This window comes from Drosophila montana, unplaced genomic scaffold (genome assembly GCF_035044405.1).
Source record: "Drosophila montana isolate Dmon_TW-CO22-7 unplaced genomic scaffold, ASM3504440v1 contig_3325_1, whole genome shotgun sequence".
Taxonomy (NCBI): domain Eukaryota; kingdom Metazoa; phylum Arthropoda; class Insecta; order Diptera; family Drosophilidae; genus Drosophila; species Drosophila montana.
This window is the reverse complement of record NW_026998209.1, coordinates 311,627-337,627: the sequence shown is the minus strand read 5'-3', so window position 1 is coordinate 337,627 and position 26,001 is coordinate 311,627. Positions and strand designations below refer to the sequence as shown.

Here is a 26,001-nt window from a genome sequence, read left to right as displayed (position 1 = left end):
ATATCTTCTTACGTTCCTAGAAGGCTGTCGCTGATGCACTCACACACTCACACACACACACACACACACACACACACACACACACACACTCACACACACACACACACACACACACACACCCACACACACACACAGAGAGAGAGGGAGGGAGCGACGCCGACGCACTTTGCAAATCTTGCACGCTGCGCGGTCGCGTCGTTGCCTTCAGCCTGTGTACAAAATAAAAACCGTTGGATGTGCATTCAGGACAGTGTCTAAGGACAAACGTCCTTTGGCACAGCACGCCCGCAATTTGAACAATTGTCTATGCTCGTTGCCCACACAGTGACCATAAAAATAAATTAGTTTTGTTGCGTTGGCATTTCAATTTGGGCGTCTGTTGTTTCACTTGGTGTCTGCGTTTGCGCCGCTCAAGCGGATTATGTTACACACACAGGCATACAAACATCAAATTTCAGTTTTTAGATCCTCTTCGAGCTTAGTTATTATGAATTTCAATACGCTATTTTTCATTCAGCAAAACACGAGCCGCTTTAAATCCTAACGGATTTTGTGCATAAAAACACTTTTGTTAATGCTGTCTCGCTCGCACGCAAGCTGCAATTATGCTACTAGCTGAGATTTTCGTGAATGTGCATTCGTTGTGTGTGTGTCCAGCACCAGGTAGAGCACGCCAAAAACGAGTTATCTTGGGCTTATCGTTAGCCCGTGTGTTGATGGTTTTATGGTTTTTCATGTGTAAAACAAACAATGGCCAAAAGAAACAGGCAGCAAACGTAATCCTTCATAAATAAATCAGGGTTCGACTATCCTACGATCCGTGGTTTGTGTTTATTGCCCACCATTGTTTGTACGGGCCAGTGTTGGCAACTCAAATTATTTACCTCTTATTTGGCCCTTTTTTACAAGTATTTTCGGTCTGCTTATTTTTTAGTCTTACAAAAGGGTAAAAGAGTTGATATCATTTAGTAAATGATTTTGCTTGGTAAAGTTCAGAAGAAAGTGAATGAATCCAGCAAGCAAAAAGAAAATAAAAACAAATTTTCAATACTCATTCATATTAGGTCTAAATGCCAAAGTAAGTTGCCAAATAAATATGGAAAATGCTCGCAAAATAAAAAAACAGATGGTGGAACTAAACAGTATTTTGAATACAGCATAAATAAATCAATGATCCAAAACAGTATTAAAAATATTTTTGTTAATTAGAAAATGTAGCCGTTTCCATTTTTTTTTTCTAGCTAAAAGTAGCCTTTAAAAACAAAATTTGACAGCACTGGTGCCGGCGACCGCAAGATGTTAGGCCAGCGAGATTGGTTTGTAATGCTAGCGTTTATGGACCTGCACTTTGCGACACAGGTACACGCACAATTCCACTTAATAAGCCATATATCACATTTACCAGCATTTCACATAGCCATGTTACAGTTTATTTTAACGACAGTGAGGGGGAAAAAAAATTGTAGTGATAGTATGCAACCTTGATGCCTAATCACCAGGACGGCGGCTGGTCTTCGCTGCCAGCGGGGCGTGCGTAGAGGGCGCTCTTGTCGCGGAACATGATCATGCGTTCCGTTTCCTTTTTATCCAGAAAATGGCCAATCGCAAAGCCAAGCAGCGGTAAGGCCGCCCATAAGGCACGCTTATCCAGACCGAGCACCATTTTGTGTTGTATGTGATTTAGCTTTGACTCTTCAGCGCCGCGCTCTGTGCTGCTAGCAGTTGTTGGCGTTTCCACGCGCGTGTATGGGACCAGTCTGCGTAGATGGAGCCGACTGCAACAGTTGGAAAGAATATCACTGCACCGTACTTTCGCGCCAGCTGCAAGATGACGCTACTGCCCATATGTATGTGTCTTGGTCAATGCGAATGAACTGTAAACAAACAACAAGTAATGAGTGCAACATAAACGTGTTAAAGGGCTGTTATTTTTTTTTTGTTTTTTTTTTTGGGTTACGTAATGGAAGTGTAGGAAACGACAGTACTAATGACATTTTAGTGTGTGCAATGCCAACAATTGCTTACTCTGTACGCACACGAGCAAAGGACGTATTCGTTTCAAACAGCTTTACTGAATAATATAAGAAAATTGCCCAATTCTTTGTTGTTATTAACTTACGCTTATGCAAAAGCCTGGTCGATTAGAGATGTGAGATGGAGACTCCTGGGCGATATATCGAAACAAGAAACACTATGTTAAGAAACAGACTTATATCGGTAGATAAAAAAAGAGTTAGGTACGCGTTATAAATATTTTATTTGTTAACTTGCCGCAGTAGTGCAGCACAACCATTACATTTTCTTTTGCCTTAGTTAAATATAAAGAAAATATTGCAATAGCGCTATTTTATACTTTAAAGTTGCTCGCCAGAATACCAATAATACCAAAATAGGTATTTTTAAAATCATTTCACCATGGCTATCGATACTACTATTGATGTTACATGCGGGTCCGATAACGATAACATTTCTGATACAAATTTGCCGGCGCGACAACAACTGGGCCGGCATTTTGGTTAAAGATTCCAATTGTCATATTGAGTACTTTGATTTTGTGTAGTGTGCGACTGTTTGTGCAAGCAAGAAACTCGCAAATCTGGATGCATGCAATGAGATGATTGCCGTCGCAGAGCCGCCACTGGAATTCATTCCTCGCGGTCGTCAGGCGGCAGAGGAGCATCCCGGGCCCACAGAACCGCCGTTGCCCAAATATTTGCCCGCCGAGCATTTGCTGCTGCAACGTCTACAAAATGTCAATATCTCAGCCGCCACAGAGGAGCCACAAGAATTCTGGAGCATACGCGAAATCTATGATGACTACGAGGCCAGCTATGAGCGCGCCCAGCGTCGCCAGCAGCTAATCGAGCAGACCAAAAAGTGCGGACCGAATGCCGCCGCTGCCATGCAGCTGACATCGCTGCCACAACAGTTGCTGGAACCGATCAAGCAGCGTCGCGAGGAGCCCATGTGCGACTACATAGTGAACAACGAGGAGGAGCTGTATGTGAACAAGCACACGGTGATCTGGACGCAGGGACTCAACGATGACGATGATGGTGTGCAACGGCGCATGTGCTTCACCTGCGACACGCCGGTGAAGTTCGCCTGTTTCCTGAATCGTCGCTTTGTGCGCGGTCGCTTGGCGCAATTGCGCGCCGCTGTCCAACCGGAGGATGACAGCTTGACGGCCATTTGTGTGGTGGATCAGGATGCACTGCGCGTCTATTGTGATGATGGTGATGACTTCTTGGCCAATCTTGATTTTCCCGTCTCGCATCTGTGGCAAACGGAGCACGGCTTGCTGCTGGAGAAGGACTCCAGCAATGCACTCGTCTCGCATCTGTCCATACCAATGCCGCGTCTGTTCTCCATGTCGCATCCCTTGCACGAAGCCTGCCCGGTTGTGCTTAAAACATCCACCAGTTCCACTGGATACATGACCGAACCGGAATACAGTGTGGTCTTCACAGCCGAGGATTCGGACCTCGTGCTGCTCTATGATGCCAAGTTCTTCAAGCATTTTGCTGCCCGTCTGCGCAAAGTGACGCCCGAGGAGGTGAACTATGTAAGCCAACAGCAGCAACAGGAGCTGCTCAACCAGACGCTGCAGGGACATCGCGGCACACCGGGCACCAGCAGTGTCCATAGCTTCAGCTCCACCAAGCTGACAGGCGGTGGGTAAACCTTTAAATATACACTGTAACACAAGGGGAATGGGTTATATCAGGGTATTTAAGCTTCGACTTCATAATCTCACGATTTAAGCTCTCGCATCTTGTTTTGTTTTGCAGCTACGCCCAAGCTGAGCACCGCATCCTTTCTGGGACGCAACACTCCGGTTACGCCGGCAAACAATTTCTCCAAATATGGCCTTAGTCAGTCGCAATCCTTTAGCGGCGTCCTCGGGCAATCCAAGTGAGTAGCTACCGCCGCGTTGTATTATTATTTGTCAATTCCATCGACTAATCTTCTGGTTTCACTCGCACGCAGTCGCGCCTCGCTGGGCACACCGCTTAGTCAGCTGCAGAATAGCATTAGCCAGCAGTCGGTGTCCGTAAAGGATATGCGCAAGATGACGCACGTGAAGCCGGCCAAGCCCATTGAGCCGGAGATGTGCTTGGAGCACATCTGGACGGAGAACACATACGGCACGTAAGTTTGACCAGAACTGTTACCAGCTCGCATTTGAATACGTTTTCCGTTTGCAGGCAACGCGAATTCTGTGAGATGGCGACCCGCGCCTTCATCCACACGGATCTGGTGGGTCAAACGTATTTGTGCTATTTGCTACCACGTTCCTGCCGCCTGCAGCTGGTGCTGATCTATGGCTATGACACCAGCGAGCTGCAGCTGTCCACGATGGCCTCCACGCTGCCCGCCAAGGATGCGGTGGGTCTGCAGCGCTTGCATATGATTGCTGTGCTGGATCCGGGCGGCAATCTTATATTATACACGGGCACTGTGCTCATTTCCAAGGTGCACATAACGCCGCAGCTGACTACGACGGCGCCCAGTGTGCACAGTGCCACGCCCACGCCAGGAAGTGCGCCCGCTGCGCATACGCCCCTGCAGGCCATGCTGCCATCCCAGCTGAAACCAGCGAGCAGCTCCTTTGTGGAGGTGCGTCGCAGCAGCCTGTTGCCGACCAAAGCGGCAGCCGATCTGAACGCCTTCGATGAGGAACTGGAGCTGCATATGCTGTCGCCCATACAGCCGCAGGCCATGTCCTATACGCAACGGCAGGCGCATAACATATGCAAAGCGCTGCGCGATCCGGCCGGCAATCGATTGACCCTGGTCTATGCCACCGGGCGCATGTTGCGCATTGCCCTGCCGCTGCTCAACGATACGCGCCTCATTACACGCTGTGTGGCCGCCCTGCGGCAGGTGCTCAATCCGACACAGTTCCTGCACTTCATCATACGCTGGTACAGTGCACGCAATCCGCCCGGTTCGCGCGACTACAGCATCGAGCAGGAGTGGCAACTGTTCCGCAGCACACTGCTCGCCCTCATGGGCTGCATGGGCACGGCGACAGCCAACGATCTGAGTGCCGAGGTGGATGAGTCCTATGCACGCTGTGCCACGCCGCCAATGCAAACGCACCACATGGGCTGTGGCGCGGCACAGGATGAGCCACAGAAGCGACGCAAATACAACGACTGCGAAAACTATACCGACGATGATTGGGAATTTATGCTGCTGCAAACTGCGCTCTCCGCCTGCCCAACAGATCCGCCGCATGCGTACAGTGTGGACGTGACGGCGCCATTGTTTCGCATGCTGCCCGCCATATTCTATGGGCTGCACATGCTCTACGAGGATCTCAAAATGGATGCGGTCTTTCACAGTTCGCTCCTCTATCTGGCTTCGGTAAGTGTGTTATATAATAATTAAAAATAAAATACTATTATTTTTATTGTATTTATTTACTTGCAGTTTCTGCACCAACTGGCCATTGACATGCAGCTGGACAGCTATATATTTCACTATCATCTGGACTTTCCGGAGCTGACACACAAGACGACCAAGCTGACAATGCTGGGCAACGAGCATGGCGCCCTGATGCTATACCAGGAGCTGTTGCGCATGCCGGCGCCCAGTGTCCATGTGCAGCTGGAGCATGTGCTGCTGGGCCGGGAGGAAGTGCCGCCGCTTAGCTATTTGGAGTGCATCAATGAGCGTAGCCGGAATATGGTGCAGCTGGTCTCGCTGGTAATGCATGGCCACACCAAGCTGAAGCACTGGTGGCAGCTGCTCGAGATCTTCGGCGCCGTACAATCGAACTTTAAGAAGCGGCCCAAGCGCAGCATTTCGGTGGATGTGCCGCGGTGCCATCAGGTGTTGGAGCTGTTGCTATGCATGCAGCTGACACGTCGAGATATTGAACGTTTGCCGGCCGCAGTGCATCTGGTGCTAGCCGAGTCGCTGGAACAGGCGCGTCTAATGCCGCCCATGGGCAGCAGCATGGCCGCCTATGAGCTGATATTGCGACCCGAGCTGGCGGCGCATGCGCAGCTGCCATTTCTCGAAACGACTTTCGGTCAGCCGCATTGTGGGCGCGTCTACAAGGAGGATTCACTGTCGCCTCGCATCGCGCCGTGCAGCGGTGAATGGCCCATGGCCGAGCCGGAGGCCGAGCAGTTGCGACACGATGGCATGGACAATATGGACACAAAACTGTTGCGTCTCCGCTTTCCGGACGACATGCGTGTCGAGGAGGTGCGTCGTCTGCTCAACAGCGCCGATCCGGTGGCCATCGAGGTGCAACAATCGCCCGGCACCAGCGATCACGAGTTCATCGAGGAGCAGGAGAAACAGCTATTTGCGCTCTGTGCTCGGACCATGACCCTGCCGCTGGGCCGGGGCATGTTTACGCTGCGCACCCTGTTGCCCCGGCCGAGCGATAATATGCCCATGCCCAAGCTGTGCCTGGTCGGCCGGGAGCCGGTCAAGGGCACCACCATTGAGATGCAACAGATTGAGTTTCCCGCCAATATGCATATGTGGCCATCGTTTCATAACGGCGTCGCGACTGGCCTTAAAATCTCACCGCAAGCATTGGAAATTGATTCCACATGGATTGTCTACAACAAGCCAAAGACCCAGGCGAACAATGCACTGGAGCATGCCGGATTTCTGATGGCTCTCGGCCTTAATGGCCATCTCAAGTCGCTGTCCTTTATGAGCGTCTACAAGTATTTGGTCAAGTGCGATGAGATGACCAGCGTCGGCCTGCTGCTGGGCATCTCGGCGGCGCATCGCGGCAGCATGGACACCAAGACAACAAAATTGCTGAGCGTGCATCTGGAGGCTCTGCTGCCGGCGACTGCCATGGAGCTGGACATACCGCAGAGCACACAGGTGGCCGCTCTGATGGGCATCGGTTTGCTATATCAGGGCTCGGCTAAGCGGCACATTGCCGAGGTGTTGCTCCAGGAGATTGGACGTCCGCCCGGTCCCGAAATGGAGAATAGCGTTGAGCGTGAATCGTATGCAATGACTGCCGGCTTGGCACTCGGCCTGGTCACCCTGGGCCAGGGTGAATCTCCGGCCGGGCTACGTGATCTTCAGCTGCCCGATACGCTGCATTATTATATGGTTGGCGGCATCAAGCGGCCCATTGGCGGCTCACAGAAGGAGAAGTATCGCCTGGCCTCGTTCCAGGTGCGCGAGGGCGATAGCGTCAACATTGATGTGACCGCACCGGGCGCCACATTGGCGCTGGGTCTCATGTTCTTCGACTCGGGCAATACGGCAATTGCCGAGTGGATGCAGCCACCGGATTCACGCTATCTGCTGGACATGGTGCGTCCAGATTTTCTCCTCTTGCGCACCATTGCACGCGGCCTAATCCTGTGGCAGCAGGTTCAGCCGGACAACGACTGGTTCCAAGCGCAATTTCCCCAAACCCTGCGCACACACCTGCGTCTGCCCACGCGCGAAGATGAGCCGCCCGAGGACAGCGATGTCGACTATGAGGCCATCACGTAAGTTGCCCAGGCCAAGCCGATTCCATATGTATATTTATATTCCACCTAATTTGCAGACAAGCGTATTGCAACATTTTGGCGGGCGCCGCCTTCTGCATTGGCCTGAAATATGCGGGCACCGAGAATCCGGTCGCATTTACCACACTGCGCGCCGTTATCAAGGAATTCCTCGGCTTTCCGGGCACACCCATGGGCGAGTGTGCCGGCCGCACAACCATCGAGAGCTGTTTGATGGTGCTGCTTATATCCATTTCGCTGGTGTTTGCCGGTTCCGGCAATTGCGAAATTCTGCGCATCATACGCTATCTAAGATCACGCGTTGGACCGCAATATCCGCACATAACATACGGCTCCCACATGGCCATACATATGTCGCTGGGTCTGCTCTTTCTGGGCGCCGGCCGTTTTACCATTGCCAAGACGCCAGAGTCCATAGCGGCGCTCGTCTGCGCCTTCTTCCCCAAGTTTCCCATACACAGCAACGACAATCGGTGAGTGCTTGACTATATTTGCAGGATGTGGCTAATCCAGCGACTCCTTAGATACCATTTGCAGGCGCTTCGTCATCTCTATGTGCTGGCCGTGGAGCCTCGCCTGTTTTTGCCGCGCGATATCGACACCCATCAGCTGTGCCTGTGCAACATTTCGGTGCTGGAGGTGGGCTCCACCGAGCTGCGCCGCCTGCCCATTGCGCCGTGTATACTGCCCGAGCTGAGCACACTTCAGCAGGTGATTGTGGATGATGAGAACTATTGGCCCGTGTGCTTTGAACGTTCACGCAACTGGCATCAGCTGGAAAAGGCATTGGAGTTAAGTGCGCCCATTGACATTAAGAAGCGCACCGGTCGTCTGTCCCATCTGGAGGATCCGGATCGTTTGAAGAGCATGCTAGCCCAAACATTGACCATGGAGCAGAGCATTTGCTGGCAAGTGGATGTCAATGATCTGCAACAGTTCGCCAGCGAGCGTCTGGTCAAGCCATTTCTCAGCCGCTTTCTGAACACCAAGGGCATAGAGCTGAGCTATACAGAGCTGAGTAAGCGCCATCAATTGATGCTGCTCTTCTACAATGCGGTGGTCAAGGATCGCATGCATCTGCTGCCCGTTTACTTAACGCTCTACGATGTGAGTGTGCGCCTTCCCCCTTTTTTTTATATTTTTCGTCTCACCTTTCGATTTGCTTGCAGCATGTCACCAAGCAGGTGGCCAACAACAATGATATATGGCAGGTAAAGCTTATCGAAGCCTATTTGGGCAAAAGTCCCAGCGAGCATACGCTCTTCTCCGTGGAGCTCATACAGATGATGCAGGAGATTGCCAAGCTGCAGCTGGAGCAATGGACGCGTGAGCTATGTATACCGTTGCGTGAATTTGTTACCCAAAAGCGTCTGGAGCCGGGCTATGTAACCAGCATCTGTGCACAGGATCTGCAGCGTGTCTTCTGTGTCGTTAATTATTTCAATCTGCTGCCGGACATGTTGAGCAGTGTCGATCTGAGCAGCGGCCCCATCAACTACCTGCGCATAATAATCGAGTTCAACAAGCTGCAGCTGGGTCCGCAAACTATATACGGTGTGCTCAAAATATTCCAAGCTTTGTCCATAGAAAGTGTCGAGGAACAACAGGACGAGGTTGCCTTTTAAAAAATCAAATCTGTGCGCCTACATTTCTTGTTATCGCACAGCGGCTTTGGCAATTTGTTATCGAATTCCCAAAGCCACAACTAGCTATCGATTATGTTTTTAAAGCTGACCTCAGCTAACGCTCGTGTTTTGCAGCACTTGCGGTACTTACTGAGCCTTGCAGCACTGAGATTTACAATTTAATTTGTTTCCTGCGCCTTGCAACGCTGAGATTTACAATTTTTATTGCTTCCAATAAGAAATATAATTATTATAAAAAAATATATGTAGTTAATATTTACATACACTTACATATTTGTACATACAAAAAGAATCTTACAAAATTGTACCCCTTTATTTGTACCCTGAACCCGTTGAATATAGTTTTGTGAAATTGTCTGTAACAGGCAGCTAAAAGCAGCTCCGACTCCCATAAAGTATAATGTATTCTTAGCAAATTCTCTCTCTGCCATGTCCGTCTGTCAGTCTGTCTAAATGCGTCGATCTCATAGCAAGGGCTTGTTTGTTTCCGATCATCGATAGCTTGTCCAGTTCCCAAGAAATCGATTAAAAATCGATATCGAAGTCCTGTTTTTGAGCAAATCTGTTAGCTTGTAAGAGCTAGAGTCATCCAATTTGATAGATCAGATATACATATATGTATTTGATTTTTTTGGGAAATTGCCAAATTCCAATACTCTGTGGCTTTATAGGTTGTGCTCCATAAAATTTATGATTTATAAAATGAATAAATTCATTTTTAAGTAACCAATAAAATAGGGGAGAAAAAAAAAGTATATTTGTTGGCTAAAGCATTAGCTTGTTTCTGGGAGATTTAGGTTCAGGGTATCTTCTAGTCGGACACTCCCGACCAGAGCACTCTCACTTGCTTTCAGACAATGCGCTGATGCTCGCCAGCGCTGGGCTCGACAGCCTTGCGACGACAACAGCGCTGATATAAATAAATGCCCAGCAGAGGCAGCGGCGTCATGATGGCCACCGACACGGGCACCACTGTGGTCAGATCCGCCTGCGGCTGTGGCAGGGTGGTGCGCAAAAAGAATATGGCAATGCCCGTATTCTGTATGCCCGTCTCGATGGCAATGGTCAGGGCATCGACAGCGTTTTGGTGCAACAGCTTGGACGCCAGCCAGGCGACCGCATAGCCCAATCCGGGCAGAGCCAGGCCGGCAACGGCAATCTGTTATTGGGCGGTAGGTTAGATGATGGACTGGTATATATGGATATAAAAGAGCAGCTCACCTGCCACGAGAACAGCTGGAATAGATAAAAGTTGGTGACGATCGCAAAGATAATGATGAAGAGTATTAGGCACGCGGAGATCGGCTTCAGGAGGCGTACCAGCACTTGCGCCAAGCGTGGCAGCCAACGTTGTATGGCCAAACCGATGAGCAGGGGCACAATCAGGCTGGCGCAGTAGCTGGCGATCTTGCCGTACGGCACCTCCATGCCCGCCCGCTCGAAGATCAGCTGACCCAGCGTAAATATCCACAACGGCAGGGTGGCAAAGGCGGCCACATTGCTAACCGTTGTCATTAGCACGGACAGATTAATGTTGCCGCCGAGCACCGCTGACCAGGTGTTGGAGGCGCCACCGCTCGGTGCAATGCCCGTAAAGAACAGGCCCAGCTGCATGGCCGGTGAGCCGGGAAAGATGAACACGCCCAGCGCATAGCTGAGCAGCGGCATGCCCAGCACCTGGGTGACAAAGCCGATGCACGGTCCAACCGGACGCGTTATGATGCCCTGCAGCACATCCACATTGAGCGCAGCGCCAAAGTTAATGTACAGCAGCGACATCAGCAGTATTATGGAGCCCACGAAGACATGATCGATGACGCGTTCCGGTCGCACCACCTTCACCAGCAACGAGCTCGCATTGCTGCCGGCATTCTGTGGCGGCGAGCTGGTATTGCTGGCCGCATCGTACAGCCGCACCGTGATCTTTGCCTCGCCCAGAAAGTGGGCATCCACGCGAATGCGTCCTTGCCAGCCATTGTGCGACACCAGCTCCATGGGTATGCTGGCATTCTCGGACGCCACGCTGGCCAGCTGCTCGGCGGCGCTCTGCAGACGGAAACTGTAGCGGCCCGTCTGTTGCAGTGCATCAGCTATGTCGGACAGTGTTAGCTGCACCTCGCCGCTGCGCTCCATTTCCAGCTGCAGCAGCTCGGGCTCGAAGCGCGCCTGCCAACTGGCGCTGGGCACTGTCTGTTGACACAGCATCAGTGCCACAACCAGGAGCCAGTTCGTCATATTCATTTCGCCCGAAAATCTTCCAATATTTCTAATTGCGCAATCAACAATCTAACCGATTAATAAAAAACTTACAGCAAAAAACAAAACGTATCTAAGTGCAGCAGCCTACTCTGTTGGGTGCATGCCAAATAGAGCGAAGCCTCAGACACAGACACAGACTCACAGCAACAATGCACGCACACATTGGCAAAAACGAGTTACATTCGTACGGGTCGTCAAATAATATTGCTGCATGTGTGCATGTCGTGTATGTGTGTGTGTGGTTGCATGTAACTGTGTGTATATGTGTTAATTGTGATCTTAACAGCTGTTTTGATCAGTTGCTTTCTTCACACACTATTAACATTAGCTGTTAGCTGGCAGCACAAAACACGCACACATAGGCAAAAACGAGTTAGATTCGTACAGGTTGTCAATTAACATAGCTGCATGTGTGCATGTCGTGTATGCATGTGTGTGTTTGCATGTAACTGTGTGTACATGTGTTAATTGTGATCTTAACAGCTGTTTTGCCCAGTTGCTTTCTTCTCACTCTTAACATTATCTGTTTGGCTTTGAGGAGGTTCAATGTTAAAGCCAGTATTGTAAAAATACCAAATTTAGTTTAACTTTAATTGTAATCAATGCTTTTTTGTAATATGTTTTTGTTTTAAAGCTCTTGTTATAGCTGAAAACATAAATATTTAAAATATACTACATCATAACATGAAAATTTGATTTGCCAGTTTATTTTCGTTTTTCAAAACTAACCTCAAAATCGAAAATATGCTTTTCTTTCTGTTTGGTTTAATTTCAATTAAAAACTACCACGTTGGTTTGTAAGCTGCGATTCTCTAATGAAAATTACAAAAACTTAGAAGGCTTTTATATACAAATACAACTTTCCGATGATACAATTATTTGAGGTCCCATTCTACACAAAGGGTTCAGACGGAACAAGTCTTGCTTCTGTACACTAAATTTGTATTATTACAAATAACCAAAAAAAGGATTTATATGAGATAAACATTTTCAGGAAATAGAAAGTTTGCCAATCTAATTCGCCGTAGGAAATGAACGAACGTTGTTTTTGAAGTCTTGCCTAAAAAGAATTTTGAATGAAGGTAAGTTCCTTATGCTAGCCCGAACAGGCTTATCAAATATTTTGCAAGCTCTTGTTCCGCTTCAATTTAGTACAAAATCCTACATTGAAAATCATCTTAATATACGTTTGCATTCTAACCTAGAAATGGGAGACAGCAGATTTCTTATATACATATATGATAAACTATGTCGATTTACGGCAATTGAGAAATCTTACGAAATAGCATTGAATGTGAATGTGAGTAAATTTCAAGTTTTGATTTTATTGAAGCTTACGATAAATTGCAAAAATACGTTCTTATATGTATATAGTTACGTATATAAAAACGTGATCGCACAAAGATTTTAGGGGCTTGTAGTTGTGTATTGTGTGGGGTATTTTTAGTATCTGTAGTGATCGGGCTTGAAGGGTCCCGTCTGCGGCACGCCCAGGTATTCGGCCTGTTTGTCGGACAGCTTGGTGAGCTTGACGCCCAGCTTATCCAAATGGAGACTGGCCACCTCCTCGTCGAGCAGCTTGGGCAGCACATGCACACCGACAGCATACTGGGACGATTTGGTCCACAGCTCAATCTGGGCCAGCACCTGGTTGGTAAACGAGTTGGACATGACAAAACTGGGATGGCCATGGGCACAGCCCAAATTGACCAGACGACCCTCGGCGAGCAGAATAATGTGCTTGCCATTGGGCATCGTATAGCGATCCACCTGCGGCTTAACATTCACCTTCTCCTTGGCATTGTTGTTCAGCCAGTCGACATCGATCTCGCAATCGAAGTGGCCAATGTTGCACACAATGGCATCGTCGGGCATGTTGAGCAGATGCGTTGAGTTGATTATGTCACGGCAGCCGGTGGTGGTCACATAGATGGAAGCCTCCTTGCTGGCCTCCTCCATGGTGGTCACCTCATAGCCCTCCATGGCCGCCTGCAGCGCATTAATCGGATCAATTTCGGTGATAATAACACGACCGCCAAAGCCCTTCAGGGCCTGGGCACAACCCTTGCCCACATCACCATAGCCAGCCACACAGCAGACCTTGCCGGCGATCATAACATCTGTGGCACGCTTGATGCCATCAATCAGCGACTCCCGGCAGCCATACAAATTATCGAATTTGCTCTAAACAGATGATAATCGAGATGTAAAACCGATTGCTGCATGGACACTTGGCGACTCACCTTGGTCACGGAATCGTTGACATTGATGGCCGGCACGCCCAGGCGACCGTCCTTGAACATCTTGTACAGATTGTGGACACCGGTCGTTGTCTCCTCGCTGAGACCCTTGATGCCCTTCAAATAATCGGGGAAACGTTCGTGCACCAAATTGGTCAGATCACCGCCATCATCCAGGATCATATTGAGAGGCTGGCCATCGGGAAAGACCAAAGTCTGTTCAATGCACCACATGTACTCCTCATCGGTTTCACCCTTCCAAGCATAGACGGGCACTCCAGTGGCCGCAATGGCTGCCGCAGCATTATCCTGTGTGCTGAATATGTTGCAGCTAGACCACTGGACCTGTGGGGGCACAAAATCAGGACAGTACATTTAAAACATTGGATAAGCTATTCCCACAGGAGCAATGCAGTGGTTTAGTCTGGGTCAGGATACTCTTGCTAAGGGAGCATCGTTTAATTCGTTTCTATGCAACGAGATAAGTAGTCCGATCCGTCTTACAGATATTCATAAAAGGATCGAAAGCCTTGTACTTAAATAACTTCAAGTGGAAAGGACATGATCAAGAATATATACATACGTATACATATAAATATATTTACTTAATGGGATCGGATATGCCTCTCTCTTAATGCGCTTTACATTTCGTGATGAAATTCATTTAGATTAGGAGGTAAACAAGTTAACATATCAATGGGTTCTTGCGATGGCCCCACTGACCCCCAGAGATTACATTTTTGTTTGTTATCGGTGCGCCTTGAACTCACGCGCGACCCCCAAGCGTGAAAAAATAGAATTTTCGGCGCGTTTTTGTTTTTTTTGATTGTTTTTGTTTTTGTTAGCACGAAAGATAAGGACGCGCACATGGTGACAGCTGTTAAGGGAATTGCTTACCTGGGCGCCAAGCTCGACCAGCGTCTCGATGAGCACCGCCGTCTGGACGGTCATGTGCAGGCAGCCGGTGATGCGAGCGCCCTTCAGGATCTTCGATGGGCCGTACTTCTTGCGGCACGCCATCAGGCCGGGCATCTCGTTCTCCGCAATGATGATCGCCTTGCGTCCCCATTCGGCGAGACTGATATCGGCTGTCACCGGGAGAGATAAGATACGGTTGACAGAAAATATAAACAACGGGCACGGCAACAATGTGCTTTAACCTCTGGAAACATGTGCGCATGCATATGTGTGTGCGTACCTGCCTTTTGCCGGCATTACTAGGCAGATATGTGGCGCACAGATGATGCGCAGATTTTGATTTTATTTTTAACTCACCAACTTTGTACGTAGGCTTGGACATCTTGCTAGGATTCTGATTAATGCAGAGAGACACACACACGACCGAATTGACGACGCGCGCAACGTTAAGTGGCGAAAATAGAACAGTTAAGATCGTATGAAATAAATCGACTTATCGATTCGAGCACTGCATCGATATATTCATTGAGTTGCTCAATTTACGATATTGCATTCTTCCTTGAGTATCGATTGCGGTCTAAGCGAAATACCAAGTATCGTTCTAACAAAATGGTATATTGTGCAATACCTATCGGCGCATTACAAGCAAAGCGATTGTTTTATAAAGCAATGTACACATATTTTAATGCGTATAATATATCTTTATAAAATATTCTAAACGTTTAATCTGAGCGCGCTCTTAACGATAGTTTTCTAGGTTTACAGCACTGCTGTTGGTAAGCGCAAATTGTCACACGCAGAGATATCGGCGCCATTTTATTTCTCGTTACTCGCTACTCGCTTAAAGATTATCTGCTACTCGTTGCACCTGGCACACACGCGTTTTCCAAATCGTGCTTTTTTTCGCCCTCAGTTTATTTTTTAGTGTGCGAATTAAATATTTAATTGGTTAAACAACTAATTCACATAATGTATGTGCTAAACAACTGGCAAATGAGTGAATGCTAGTGCTTTGTGCGCTAACAAATTGAATTCAATACGTGCGTGGTGTTTTTTTTTTTTGGCCGAATGCAAAGTACGACGGCGACGCACAGTTCGACCGCAGCGCGACGTTGATGTCAGTTTGTGTGTGTGTGTGCAATAAAAAAACTACGAATTGCGAAAGAGCAAAAAGGCAAGAGACAAAAAATAATTCTACGTTCAGCAATCAAACAGGCAGCTTGCGGGGAGAAGTGCCAAAACTGTAAAACGGACAAAAGCGGCGCGCGCGGCGTGCGATGCGCTAAAAAAAAAAAGCAATAACAGCCATTCATTACCAGGGGAGGGGTAAGTGTGGGCAAGCGGCTGCGTGGCTCTAATAGCGACTCATTTATATACATACATATGTACTTATACATATATATTTTGTGGCGTTAAATGAGTTCACTAAATAATTTATAAAGTGTAGGACAAAAAAAAATCGGAACTCGTTATAAATAGTTCAAGCTAGAAAATGCTCGTCCGCAGTGCAAGGCCAACCATTTTTAGTGTTAAATAAAATCAGCGAAAAAGTCTGCGATCGTGGCGCCAAAGTGCAAACTGGTGTTGGTCCAGAAGCAGAAACAGCTAAATTTGAGAACAAGCAGCGGCATCATCAGTAGAGCGCGCCGCGTGTGTTGGAATCTCGTCGTGACACACACACACACACACACATACACAGACACGCATTTGACACACACACAGACTCACGCGTGGAATTGCAACAGTGTGGCCGTTTTCATTTTCATTTCTACTTTTTTTTTCTATAGTTTTGCTTGCATGCGTGTGTGCATGTGTCCTGCACACAGTGTTGCATTTTGTGCGTGTACGGGGGGGCCGGCTAAAATCCAATGATGTCCGCATTTGAGGATGGCCCACAGCAACAACAACTACTACTACAACAGGAACAGCAACAACAACAACAACAAACACAAACCCCGCAGCCGCGCACGCCACTGAGACTCGCAAATGAGGCCGCCAACAACAGCAGTAGCAGCAGCAGCAGTAGTAGCAGCAGTAAAAACAACAATAATGTAAGTACAGCTGCAGCTGTTATTGCATTGCCATGCCTAATCTCGACTCCTCCCCCCTCTTTAGTCCATCATGGGCAAAGTAAAGTTGCGGGTATCCAGCATACTTCCGGATTCACTAAGCAAATGGTTTTCACCAACTGCTGACCCAAATGCCGCCGCCGCCGCAGTCGCTGGGGAACAGTCGTCATCGTCGTCATCGCCGCAGCTGCCGCTGTCGCAGCATAATGGGAGCGCGTTGACAACTCAAATCAAACAAAAACACAGCCGTCGTCGCATACAACTCGAGGCAGATGATGCGCCCGATATTGCCGTCGATGACGGCACAAATGCTCAGGATCTCAACGAAGAGGAGGTTCAGCTGGCCGATAACATAGCCGAACACGATCTGGCCGGCGAGGATGAGCAGACGCGTCGCAGCGAATATAATGTTAGTTTATTGCGCAAACGTCAACTGGTCGCTAACGAAGACGACGACGACGATGATGACGAGGACGCCGAAGAGGAGGACGACGACGAAGCCGACGACGGTGCACAGCAACTCAACTATCGATCGCAACAGCCAAATCGCAGTGTTAATTTCCGCAGCAGTGCGGCACAGCCACTGCAAAAGCGCAAGCGCATGGAGGTAGGCCCAGCAGATCATATGGTCACACTTATTTCTATTTATTATCGATAACGACAGGCTACTCGAATCAAAAGCTGCCAAATTCATGTCTAAACACGCAAGAATTATTAGAAAAAGACAACAAAGAACAATTACATAACCTTGCCAATTACCAATAACTTTTGCTGTTGAAAGGATCTTTGGATCTTATATTGATAATGGAGTTATCTAGAAAAACTTCAATATTATTTGGTTTTTTTGTAATTCATCATTTATATATTGTTATCGACAAGTTGTCAAATTGCCAATAGATAGTTGTTAAATGTTATAATTGACCTGGAACTAATTAATTGAAAATTGTATCTCCTACAGCCAATTGAAAGCACGTTCAGTCCTCAATTTAATGCACAGCGTCGTCGCCCGCAGCTGCACGCCTCAACGCCAGCTGCCAGCGATGCACTGCGCAGCCAAGCGCCACCGAATCGTTTCTCAACGCACTTGAACCTCTACGGACATCAGCGTCAGCGCGAGCCCGCCTACAATTTCATGTCCGCCGGCAACAACAGCAGCAGTGAGGCAGCTGTTGCCACCAGCGGGGATTTGCCAATGAGGTAAGTTTGTGTTGTAAATCCCAAATAGAAGTGGAACCAATATCCAATTTCCATTTAATCTTCATTCATTTCTGATCTCCTGAGCAGCTCGCGACGCTCATTGAATATTGCGCCAATGACTGAACGCCGCGAAATGGCGCTGCCCAGCTATAAGCGGCAATCGCTGCTGGGTCATCGCGGCCTAATGCCCAACTGGCGCAGCTATCAGACTATTAACGAGGTGCCCAATGAGGAGCAGCAGCAGCAGCAGCAACAACAACAACAACAACAAACAATGCGCCAGGAGACAAACAACAACAATAACAACAACAACAATATAATACAGACTAAGCGCAGCGGCGGCACAGATTCCCAATCGGAGTGCGAGAGCAATGAGAGCCATGCGGCTGGAGGGTCAGGCTTTGGTTGTGGACGCATGCACAACTTTAACAACAACAACAACAACATCAATAGCAATAGCAACCAATTATTTTATGGCAATTTGCAGAGCCGGAAATCGGTGTTCAATACAAATGCGAATGCAACATCGCTGCTGCAACACCACAATTCGACACTATCGCTCAACTCGCTGAATCATCGCCGCCGCTTCAACGCCTCCATATATGGCAGCACCTCAGCGTTGAGCGATAGTCGTCTGTTGAGCAGCAGCATGTCGGGCAATTCACCATTTTATCAGGGACCCACCGCCTTTGGCGGCAGTTCGGCCAACAATCGTTATTTTAGTCAAGGCAATTTGCCAATCAATTCGGGCGGCAGCTCGCCGGCGCCATCGAATAGCGATAGCGTTTGCAGCAACAGTAATCCTGTTCGCCCCAATATCTGTCACAGCAGCTACGGCATGAAGCCCATCGAGATGCGACCACGTGGGAATCTGTGTGCCGGCGCTGGTGATGGTAGCGCCAATGTGCCTGGCTTATCGCTGACAGCGCAACGTATACTCAATCTATTGGAGAATCATACGACGCCGCTTATGGATGCCAAGAAAATGGGTAGCACATTGCGTGAACATCAATTGCAGCGCAGCTCAAGACACCTGACCGCCGGCTCCAAGCCCTATTCCTATCCCAATCATACTTTGGCATTTGGCTATAACACCGGCGGCAACAGCAGCAACAATAGCAATAACAATCGAAATAGCGATCCGGATAATAGCTCCAAATTACTGGTGCCCACCATGCTGCAGTTGCTCGAACGTCGACGTTTGCATCGTGTGGCGCCCAGCACACGTGCCCTAGTTGATGCCAAGCAATTGGAGGAGCAACAGATGTTGCAGCAACAGCATCAACAGTCCGCCAATTTGGCAGCTAACTCCAATACCACGGTGACGGCCACAGGCACGGCCACGGGCAGCCAGAGTCATACGAATAAGATGCGTTCACGTTTATCCCATCAGTTGCGCAAAGATGCGCGCATTGTGGATGAGCAGCAGATGCCTCCAGCGCCTCTCGATTTGCCCAATATACGTTTTCCAATGATGGCCAGCGAGCCGACATTTGATTTGGTTATTGCGCCGCCGCCGATGTCAACTTCAGCAACAACTGCCCAGCTGCCCAAGCTGAACAACAACAGCAACAACAACAGCAACAACAACAGCAACAACAACAGCAACAACAGCAACAGCAGCAACAGCAACAACAACAGCAGCAACAGCAGCATTCGCCGTCGCGGCCATTCAAGCACACGTTATCAGTTTGCAACACCGCAGCCACTCAATTGCGCCGATCCTGCCGGGACATCTGCGTCGCCACAGAAACGAATGAAGCATAATTTTATATTTGATCCGCCCGTTGCAGTGGATGAGGCGACCAAGTGTTTGCCCAACTCGTTGCAGTTCAATGGTGCCACATGCAACAGCAACTTGAAGAGCACCGGCAGCGTGATTGATGTACTGCTGCCGCCCAAGCGCACAGAAGCTCCAGTAGCAGCTCCAGCAGCAGTAACAGCAGCTCCGTTAGCAACGGGAGGATTTGGTGATCAGTTTAAGAAATCCGCCAGTGAATGGGAGTGCGAGGCGTGCATGTTGCGCAACAAGCAGGAGCTGAACAAATGCGTCGCCTGCGAGACGCCCAAGCCAAAACCTAAAGGAGCAGCTAATGCTGCTGCCTCTGGCCCAACTGCGCCGGCCATTAACTATCCAGCTGAGGACGAGACGGCGCGCCTTAAAACCACAAGCCTTGGCACACAGTTGAGCATGTCCAGCATTGCCCAAAACAGCGGCAGCAACAGCAGCAGCTTTGGCAGCAACAGCAACAGTTTTCCTAGCGGCTTTGGTGATGCCTTCAAGCCTCCGGCAAATATGTGGGAATGCGGCTGTTGTATGATCATGAACCCGGCCAGCCTTAATGAATGCCTTGCCTGCCAGTCTCCCAATCCCAAGAGCAGCAACAGCAACAGCAATAGCAGCACCAACAACACCAACAACAACAACAGCAGCAGCAACAGCTTTAAATTTGGTTTTGAAGCCGCCGCCGCCGCCGGTACAGCTGTTGTGCAGCCTAAGGCGGACGCCGGCTTCCAGCAGCTGATCGCGGCACAAAAGTCGAGCAGCTGGAATTGTGAGGCATGCATGGCACAAAATGATACCAGCCGCAACAAATGCATATGCTGTGAGCAACTGAAGCCCGGCGCCACTGTCGAGGAAGCTTCAACCGCACCGGCTGTGCCCAAGTTTATGTTTGGCTTCCCAGCAAAGGCCGCTACAACAGCAGCAACAGCAGCAGGAACGACAACAACAACAACTGTTGCTCCAGTCACGCAGTTCAAATTTGGGTTCGCGCCCGCTGCAGCAGTAGATGCTGGCAAGGATGTGGCCGATAGCAACAAAACTCTAACAACAACAACAACAGCAGCAGCAGCAACAACATTCAGTAGTTCAACAACAACAGCAACAGCAGCGACGAATGTCTTCAAAATTGGCACAGGAACAGCTGGCAAAACGGTGGACTTCAAGCTTGGCGACAATGCAGCACAGCAGCAACAGTTGTCGTTGGCAGCGGACAAGCCAGCGCCGGCTAGCAGCAGCAAGGCGCCGGCAACATCAAGCAGCGGCCAGGACTTGTTTGCAACAACAGTGACTCCAACATTTGCATTTGGCGGCAACACAGCAGCAGCAGCAGCAGCAACGACAACAACACCAGGTGCCGCAGCAAAGCCCGCGGAGAGCAAATTGTTTAACTTTGGCAGCTTTGCGTCCAACACAGCCGTGTCCAGCAGCACCAGCAGCACCAACACCACCAGCAGCAGCAGCAGCAGCAGCGGCGGCAGCATCAGCTTCAAGCCACCAGCAAATTTATTCAATTTCGGCGGCAGCAGCAACAACGTTAGCAGCAGCAGCAGCAGCGGCACGCTGCCAGCAGCAACGGGGACAAAAACAACAGCTTCGTTTTTATATAGCCCACAGACTGCAGCTGCAGCAGCAACAACAGTGGCGCCAGCAACTAGCTTTGCGCCAGCAACTAGCTTTGCGCCAACAGCAACAGTTGCGCCAGCAACTAGCTTTGCGCCAGCTGCCACAGCAACAACGTTTGTCTTTGGCAGCCAATCAGCTATGTCAACAGCAGCAGCAGCAGCAGCAGCTAAAACTGCCGTCAGCAGCAGCAGCAGCAACAGCAACAATTTCTTCTTTGGCGCGCCAGCAACATCAACAACAGCAGCTAGCACCAATGCTGGCAATGCCGGCATCTTCGGCTCCTCCATAACAACACCCAAAAGCAGCATCAGCAGCAGCAGCAGCAGCTTCCAAGTGCCCGCCAGCAGCAACACGGCGATGTTCACCTTTGGCAGCAGCAGCAACATCAATGCTAGCAGCAGCGGCAGCTTTACCAGCCCATCTTTTAGCTTTGGACCGAAGCCCACAGCATCGGCAACAGCAATTGGCGATCTGGCGCCCGGCCTCGCAACGAGCAGCAGCAGCAACATTGGCAGCAACACATCAACAACAACACTGACCAACTTTGGTTGGCCGACAGCAGCAGTAACAGCAACAACATCAAAAGAAGCAACTTCATTTGCAACAACAGCAGCTGCAGCAGCAGCAACAGCAGCAGCTACTCCTTTTGCCAATAATCCTGCAGCAAGCGTTGCAACTTCCTCCACAACTTTGTCCATTTTTGGCAGCAGCCGAGGCAGCAACCTGTTCGGCAGCAACAATACGGCAACAAAAACAACAAATGCAATGCAGCCGCTGGCGGTCAGCTCGCCATTTGGCATGGCAGCAACAACAACAACAACAACAGCAGCAGCTGCAGCTGGCGCCGCCTCCGCACAGCCCAATACCGGCGGCAATGGCACAATTTCCGCCGTATTTGGCAATGTGAATAGTCCGTTTGGTACAAATGCAGCGCCCGGTGCCGGCGGCGTCGCCTCGCCGCTGACAAACATATTCAACAGCAGCAGCAACAACAAGGGAACACCAACAGCAGCAGCAGCAGCAGCAGCAGCAGCAGCAACAACAACAACAACTGTTGCAGCAGCAACACCTAAACCGGCATTTAATTTTGTCAGCGCCAACGCACCAATAGCTGCGGTAAGTGTTGTATAACAACGTATTTTGAACAGTTCCATTAACAACATTCAATCTCTACACAGCCCGCCGGCGGCGTCTTCAACTTTGGCGCAACGCCCTCGAATGCCGCTGCCAGTGGCAGCAGCATCAGCAGCAGCAGCAGCAGCAGCGCGTTGCCAAAGCCAGCCTTCAATTTCACGGCAACTGCTCCACAGACGACGGCATTTAATTTCTCGGCGAACTCAACAACAGCTGGCGGCAATGCGGGCAACAGCGACGTAAGTTTAACACCAAGCATATTATATTTTTCAGCCAGGCAACACTCGTAGTTTAATATCTGGTTTCAAGGAAACGTACATTTAAAAATGAGAACAATTATTGCAATTATTGTTGTTGCTGTTAGCGGCTGTTTTTTCTATTACTGTGCATGCATTTTCGGCAGTGTTGTTTATTGTCGTTAACTGTGCGTGTTGTTGTGTTTGTTATCGTTTATCGATGACACATGCATATATTAGTAGCAAAAAAAAAAAACATAAAAAAAAACAAAAAAAATATTATTTTCGTTTTGTACTTATACTTTTTCTTGTCTTTATTTTTTATTTCTCTTCTTCCATTGCTCTGTACTGTTGGAAAAAAAAAAACAAATATATATATATTCCATTGTAATACTCCCAAACCGCTACATCAAAAAAAAAAAAAAAAAAAAAATTATAATATAAAAAAAAACTATTCCTTTGGGCACGGGCACGATTATGCGATAACTACCTCCTACTCTTACTACTCATATTACTTCTACCGATAATTAAAACAACTGCTGTGCTGCCAAATACTACCAAATACTACTACCTACTATCGACTACCAACACTATCAAAATATACTACTATTACCACCTACCACCTACCACCTACCACCTACTACTACTACTACTACTACTACTATTTAAAATGGTGTGGCCAACGAAGTTCTTTCCAAGAACGGAACGACTTTTCCAATTTGGGGCCACTGCGCCGTCAACTGATGCTGGTGGCACATCATCATCCATGATGCCAGCAGCAAATCAATTGTTCAATTTTACCGCCTCAGCGCAGCAAATGCAGGTAAACTTTAAATGGACAGTACCTCGATTTAGATATCTATATGTGTATCTATATAAATATTTGATATGTATTTATATATTTGTTATTAATAGTAGTAGTTAGTTTGGCACTTTCGTATCGTTCATTTTCTATTACATGTCATTTTTCTACATTATCAAGCATGCTTTACTGCCCACTGTGCTTGTCAAACTGCACATTGATTAAATATAATTCCAATTATATATGAATATAAATATGTATGTATATATAAATTATTGTTTGTATTGCTCAGTTTTGCATGCTCGGCCGCGAAATGTTTGACAAGCACTGACAATAAAGCTTTTCAATTAACAAGAAACAAAACACAACCTCCACTCCACCCACCCACCTCCTCCCGACCGACCACCCCCCCACACATCGCCCCCCACATACACATTACATGATCACATTCACAATTATTCCATTTCAAGCTTTATTTACTTTGGCCGCCCAATCATAGCACATAATTTTACATACACATGCATACCTAAATACACAAAGAAAATTGCCAAAAAAAAAAAAAACAAAGTGTTGGAAAATCAACAAAAGATGTGCAAAATGCTGAAAGCTGGCAAATTTTCTTAACATTTTCATTTGCGCCCACAAAATTAGCGAACACAAACAAAACATTCGAATTGTTTAAATTACAACACTTTTAAAAACAAAAACCCAAAAATATCTTTTCCAGTCATCGCCAAACGCCGCTCCGTTCCAATTTAATGCCGGTGCGCCTGCGCCAGCCAATATATTCGCGTAAGTAGAGTAACAGAGACGGCAATATAGCCGTGTGCGCTTGCTACAGATCAGAGTGAGCAGAGAATGTGTGCAAGGAGGAAAGAGAGTGTTTTTGTTTAATTTGGCCTAATGTTAAATTGAAACAGGCACACACCCCCACACACACACACACACACACGCAAACAAACTTACTTACACAAATAATAACAAAATGCATCATTAACCGTTACAAGTTTGGCATTGCATACGTTTTATTTATAAGGCACTTTTATGTTGAAACATATTCTCGTTGAATGCACATTATACATTTGTACATGTCATTGTGCCATATGTGTGTTTCTCATCTTAAATACCTCTGTGTGCGTGTGTGTTTTATGTGTGTTTATTATCTTAGTGTGTGTGTGAGTAGCATAAGCTCTCGTTTACTCGATTGGCTGTGCTCTGAATGTACTCTCTTTCTCTTTCTCTCTCTCTCTCTCTCTCTCTCACTCACTCACTCACTCACTCACTCACTTGGTGTTTTCAGGCGCGCTTGTTCGCTGCACCAGAAACACCCTGTTCTAATTAATCGCTAATTCATCCTCCTCCTAAAACATTCACAGTTTCAATCCACCAAACGCTGGCAGCGCCATGCAGAATCCACGCCGCAAGATACGCGGACCGACGCGTCGCCTGCCGCCGCGGTAGAAATGGAAAGTGGCGCCGCCGCTGACGCCGCCGCCAACAATGACAGAACCGGACAACAATGGACAACACTGGGACACGGACTGGGACGTGGATGCGAATTGGGGGCGGCGGAACAGCAGCTGAGGCACAACGACAGCCACACAACGACGACAATTCGTGACAGCGGGCAGCAGCAGCATCAGCAGCAGCAGCAGCGGGAAGGAGAAAGAGAAACACACAGGACGGCGACGAGGACAAGGACGACACTGAGCTGCCCCTCCGAACAGCAAACACCAACGGCGACGGCCATGTTACAGCGCCGCAGCAGCCGGCTGCACGAACGCCACCAGCAAATAAAAAATGAGCTGCAACAATTGCAGCAGCAGCAGCGACGGCGACGGCAGCAGCAACAGAAGCAACAAAAACAACGACTCAACAAATATCGCTTTGTGCGCAGTCCGACCGCAGCCGCAGCCGCAGCAGCAGCTTCAGCAGCAACAACAACAACAACGGCGGCAGCTTTGGCGGCTAGGGTTGCCAGACAGTACAAATTAAGCTTGCTGAGCAAAAGGCAAACGCGCAAAAGCAGCGTCAATTCCAGCGCCAGCAACAACAGCAACGAACTGGAAGGCGGCTGCGCAGCCAGCATCGGCAGCAGCCACAGCGACACAGTCACAGCCGCCGCGTCCCACATGCTGCACAGTCGCTATAAGCTGGTGCGACGGCGCAGCGCTGCCGACTGAAAGGCCAAGCGGCGTACGAAAGCACATGAAGAAGGAACAACAACACAACGAGAGTTAACTGAACGGGTTGGCAGGACGCCAGCCCGTGACGGAACAGACTGGAACAGTGCAACACTACAACAACAACAACAACAACAACAACAACAACAAAAACAAGAACTACAAGAACTACTAAACGGATTGACGGAAAACAACTTTTTGGAAATCATCTTTATATAATATACATACATATATAAGTTTTGTTTTTCAAATGCGCGCTCTGGCAAAAATCGAAGAATTGAAGGAAACTGAATAAGAAGCAGACGCAGACGCAGACGCAAAAGCACATTGTCTGCAGCAGCAGCAGCAGCAGCAGCAGCAGCAGCAGCAGCAACAAATCTGATGCGCGCAAGTCTTA

At 48.5% G+C, this 26,001-nt stretch overlaps 7 protein-coding genes across 8 annotated transcripts; 3 read left to right on the top strand and 4 right to left on the bottom strand.

Moving 5' to 3' along the window:
• Positions 1 to 1,407: 1,407 nt before the first annotated feature.
• ND-MNLL (NADH dehydrogenase (ubiquinone) MNLL subunit) lies at positions 1,408 to 1,663 on the bottom strand. The gene has a single exon (XM_064691090.1). It carries the CDS (start codon positions 1,661 to 1,663, stop codon positions 1,493 to 1,495), a length of 171 nt encoding a protein of 56 aa, XP_064547160.1. The 3' UTR covers positions 1,408 to 1,492.
• A 17-nt stretch (positions 1,664 to 1,680) lies between these two features.
• On the bottom strand, positions 1,681 to 2,259 carry LOC135434490 (uncharacterized). Of its 2 annotated transcripts, none has more exons than XM_064691091.1 (2): positions 2,120 to 2,259; positions 1,681 to 1,874 (listed from the first exon to the last, which is right to left on the bottom strand). In XM_064691091.1, the coding sequence occupies exon 2, from the start codon at positions 1,843 to 1,845 to the stop codon at positions 1,681 to 1,683; it is 165 nt and encodes a 54-aa protein (XP_064547161.1). In that variant the 5' UTR covers positions 1,846 to 1,874; positions 2,120 to 2,259. The 2 variants fall into 2 exon arrangements, with proteins under 2 accessions (XP_064547161.1, XP_064547162.1); XM_064691092.1 differs by having other exon boundaries at positions 2,026 to 2,141.
• Positions 2,260 to 2,471: 212 nt separating this feature from the next.
• shtd (shattered) lies at positions 2,472 to 9,573 on the top strand. Its single transcript, XM_064691082.1, has 8 exons — positions 2,472 to 3,674; positions 3,792 to 3,915; positions 3,991 to 4,152; positions 4,209 to 5,373; positions 5,440 to 7,490; positions 7,550 to 7,984; positions 8,036 to 8,618; positions 8,681 to 9,573. The coding sequence occupies exons 1-8, from the start codon at positions 2,615 to 2,617 to the stop codon at positions 9,134 to 9,136; spliced, it is 6,036 nt and encodes a 2,011-aa protein (XP_064547152.1). The 5' UTR covers positions 2,472 to 2,614; the 3' UTR covers positions 9,137 to 9,573.
• Positions 9,574 to 9,892: 319 nt separating this feature from the next.
• LOC135434487 (P3 protein) lies at positions 9,893 to 11,553 on the bottom strand. The gene is made up of 2 exons (XM_064691088.1): positions 10,379 to 11,553; positions 9,893 to 10,316 (listed from the first exon to the last, which is right to left on the bottom strand). Exons 1-2 carry the CDS (start codon positions 11,396 to 11,398, stop codon positions 10,008 to 10,010), a joined length of 1,329 nt encoding a protein of 442 aa, XP_064547158.1. The 5' UTR covers positions 11,399 to 11,553; the 3' UTR covers positions 9,893 to 10,007.
• A 1,168-nt stretch (positions 11,554 to 12,721) lies between these two features.
• Ahcy (adenosylhomocysteinase) lies at positions 12,722 to 15,093 on the bottom strand. Its single transcript, XM_064691089.1, has 4 exons — positions 14,932 to 15,093; positions 14,554 to 14,744; positions 13,660 to 14,001; positions 12,722 to 13,600 (listed from the first exon to the last, which is right to left on the bottom strand). The coding sequence occupies exons 1-4, from the start codon at positions 14,954 to 14,956 to the stop codon at positions 12,860 to 12,862; spliced, it is 1,299 nt and encodes a 432-aa protein (XP_064547159.1). The 5' UTR covers positions 14,957 to 15,093; the 3' UTR covers positions 12,722 to 12,859.
• A 565-nt stretch (positions 15,094 to 15,658) lies between these two features.
• Nup153 (Nucleoporin 153kD) lies at positions 15,659 to 25,015 on the top strand. The gene is made up of 9 exons (XM_064691093.1): positions 15,659 to 15,900; positions 16,362 to 16,625; positions 16,690 to 17,250; positions 17,602 to 17,840; positions 17,928 to 22,365; positions 22,428 to 22,622; positions 23,308 to 23,442; positions 24,149 to 24,213; positions 24,798 to 25,015. Exons 2-9 carry the CDS (start codon positions 16,446 to 16,448, stop codon positions 24,880 to 24,882), a joined length of 5,898 nt encoding a protein of 1,965 aa, XP_064547163.1. The 5' UTR covers positions 15,659 to 15,900; positions 16,362 to 16,445; the 3' UTR covers positions 24,883 to 25,015.
• Positions 24,885 to 25,604, top strand: LOC135434461 (transcriptional regulator ovo-like). The gene has a single exon (XM_064691058.1). It carries the CDS (start codon positions 24,885 to 24,887, stop codon positions 25,602 to 25,604), a length of 720 nt encoding a protein of 239 aa, XP_064547128.1.
• Positions 25,605 to 26,001: the final 397 nt, after the last annotated feature.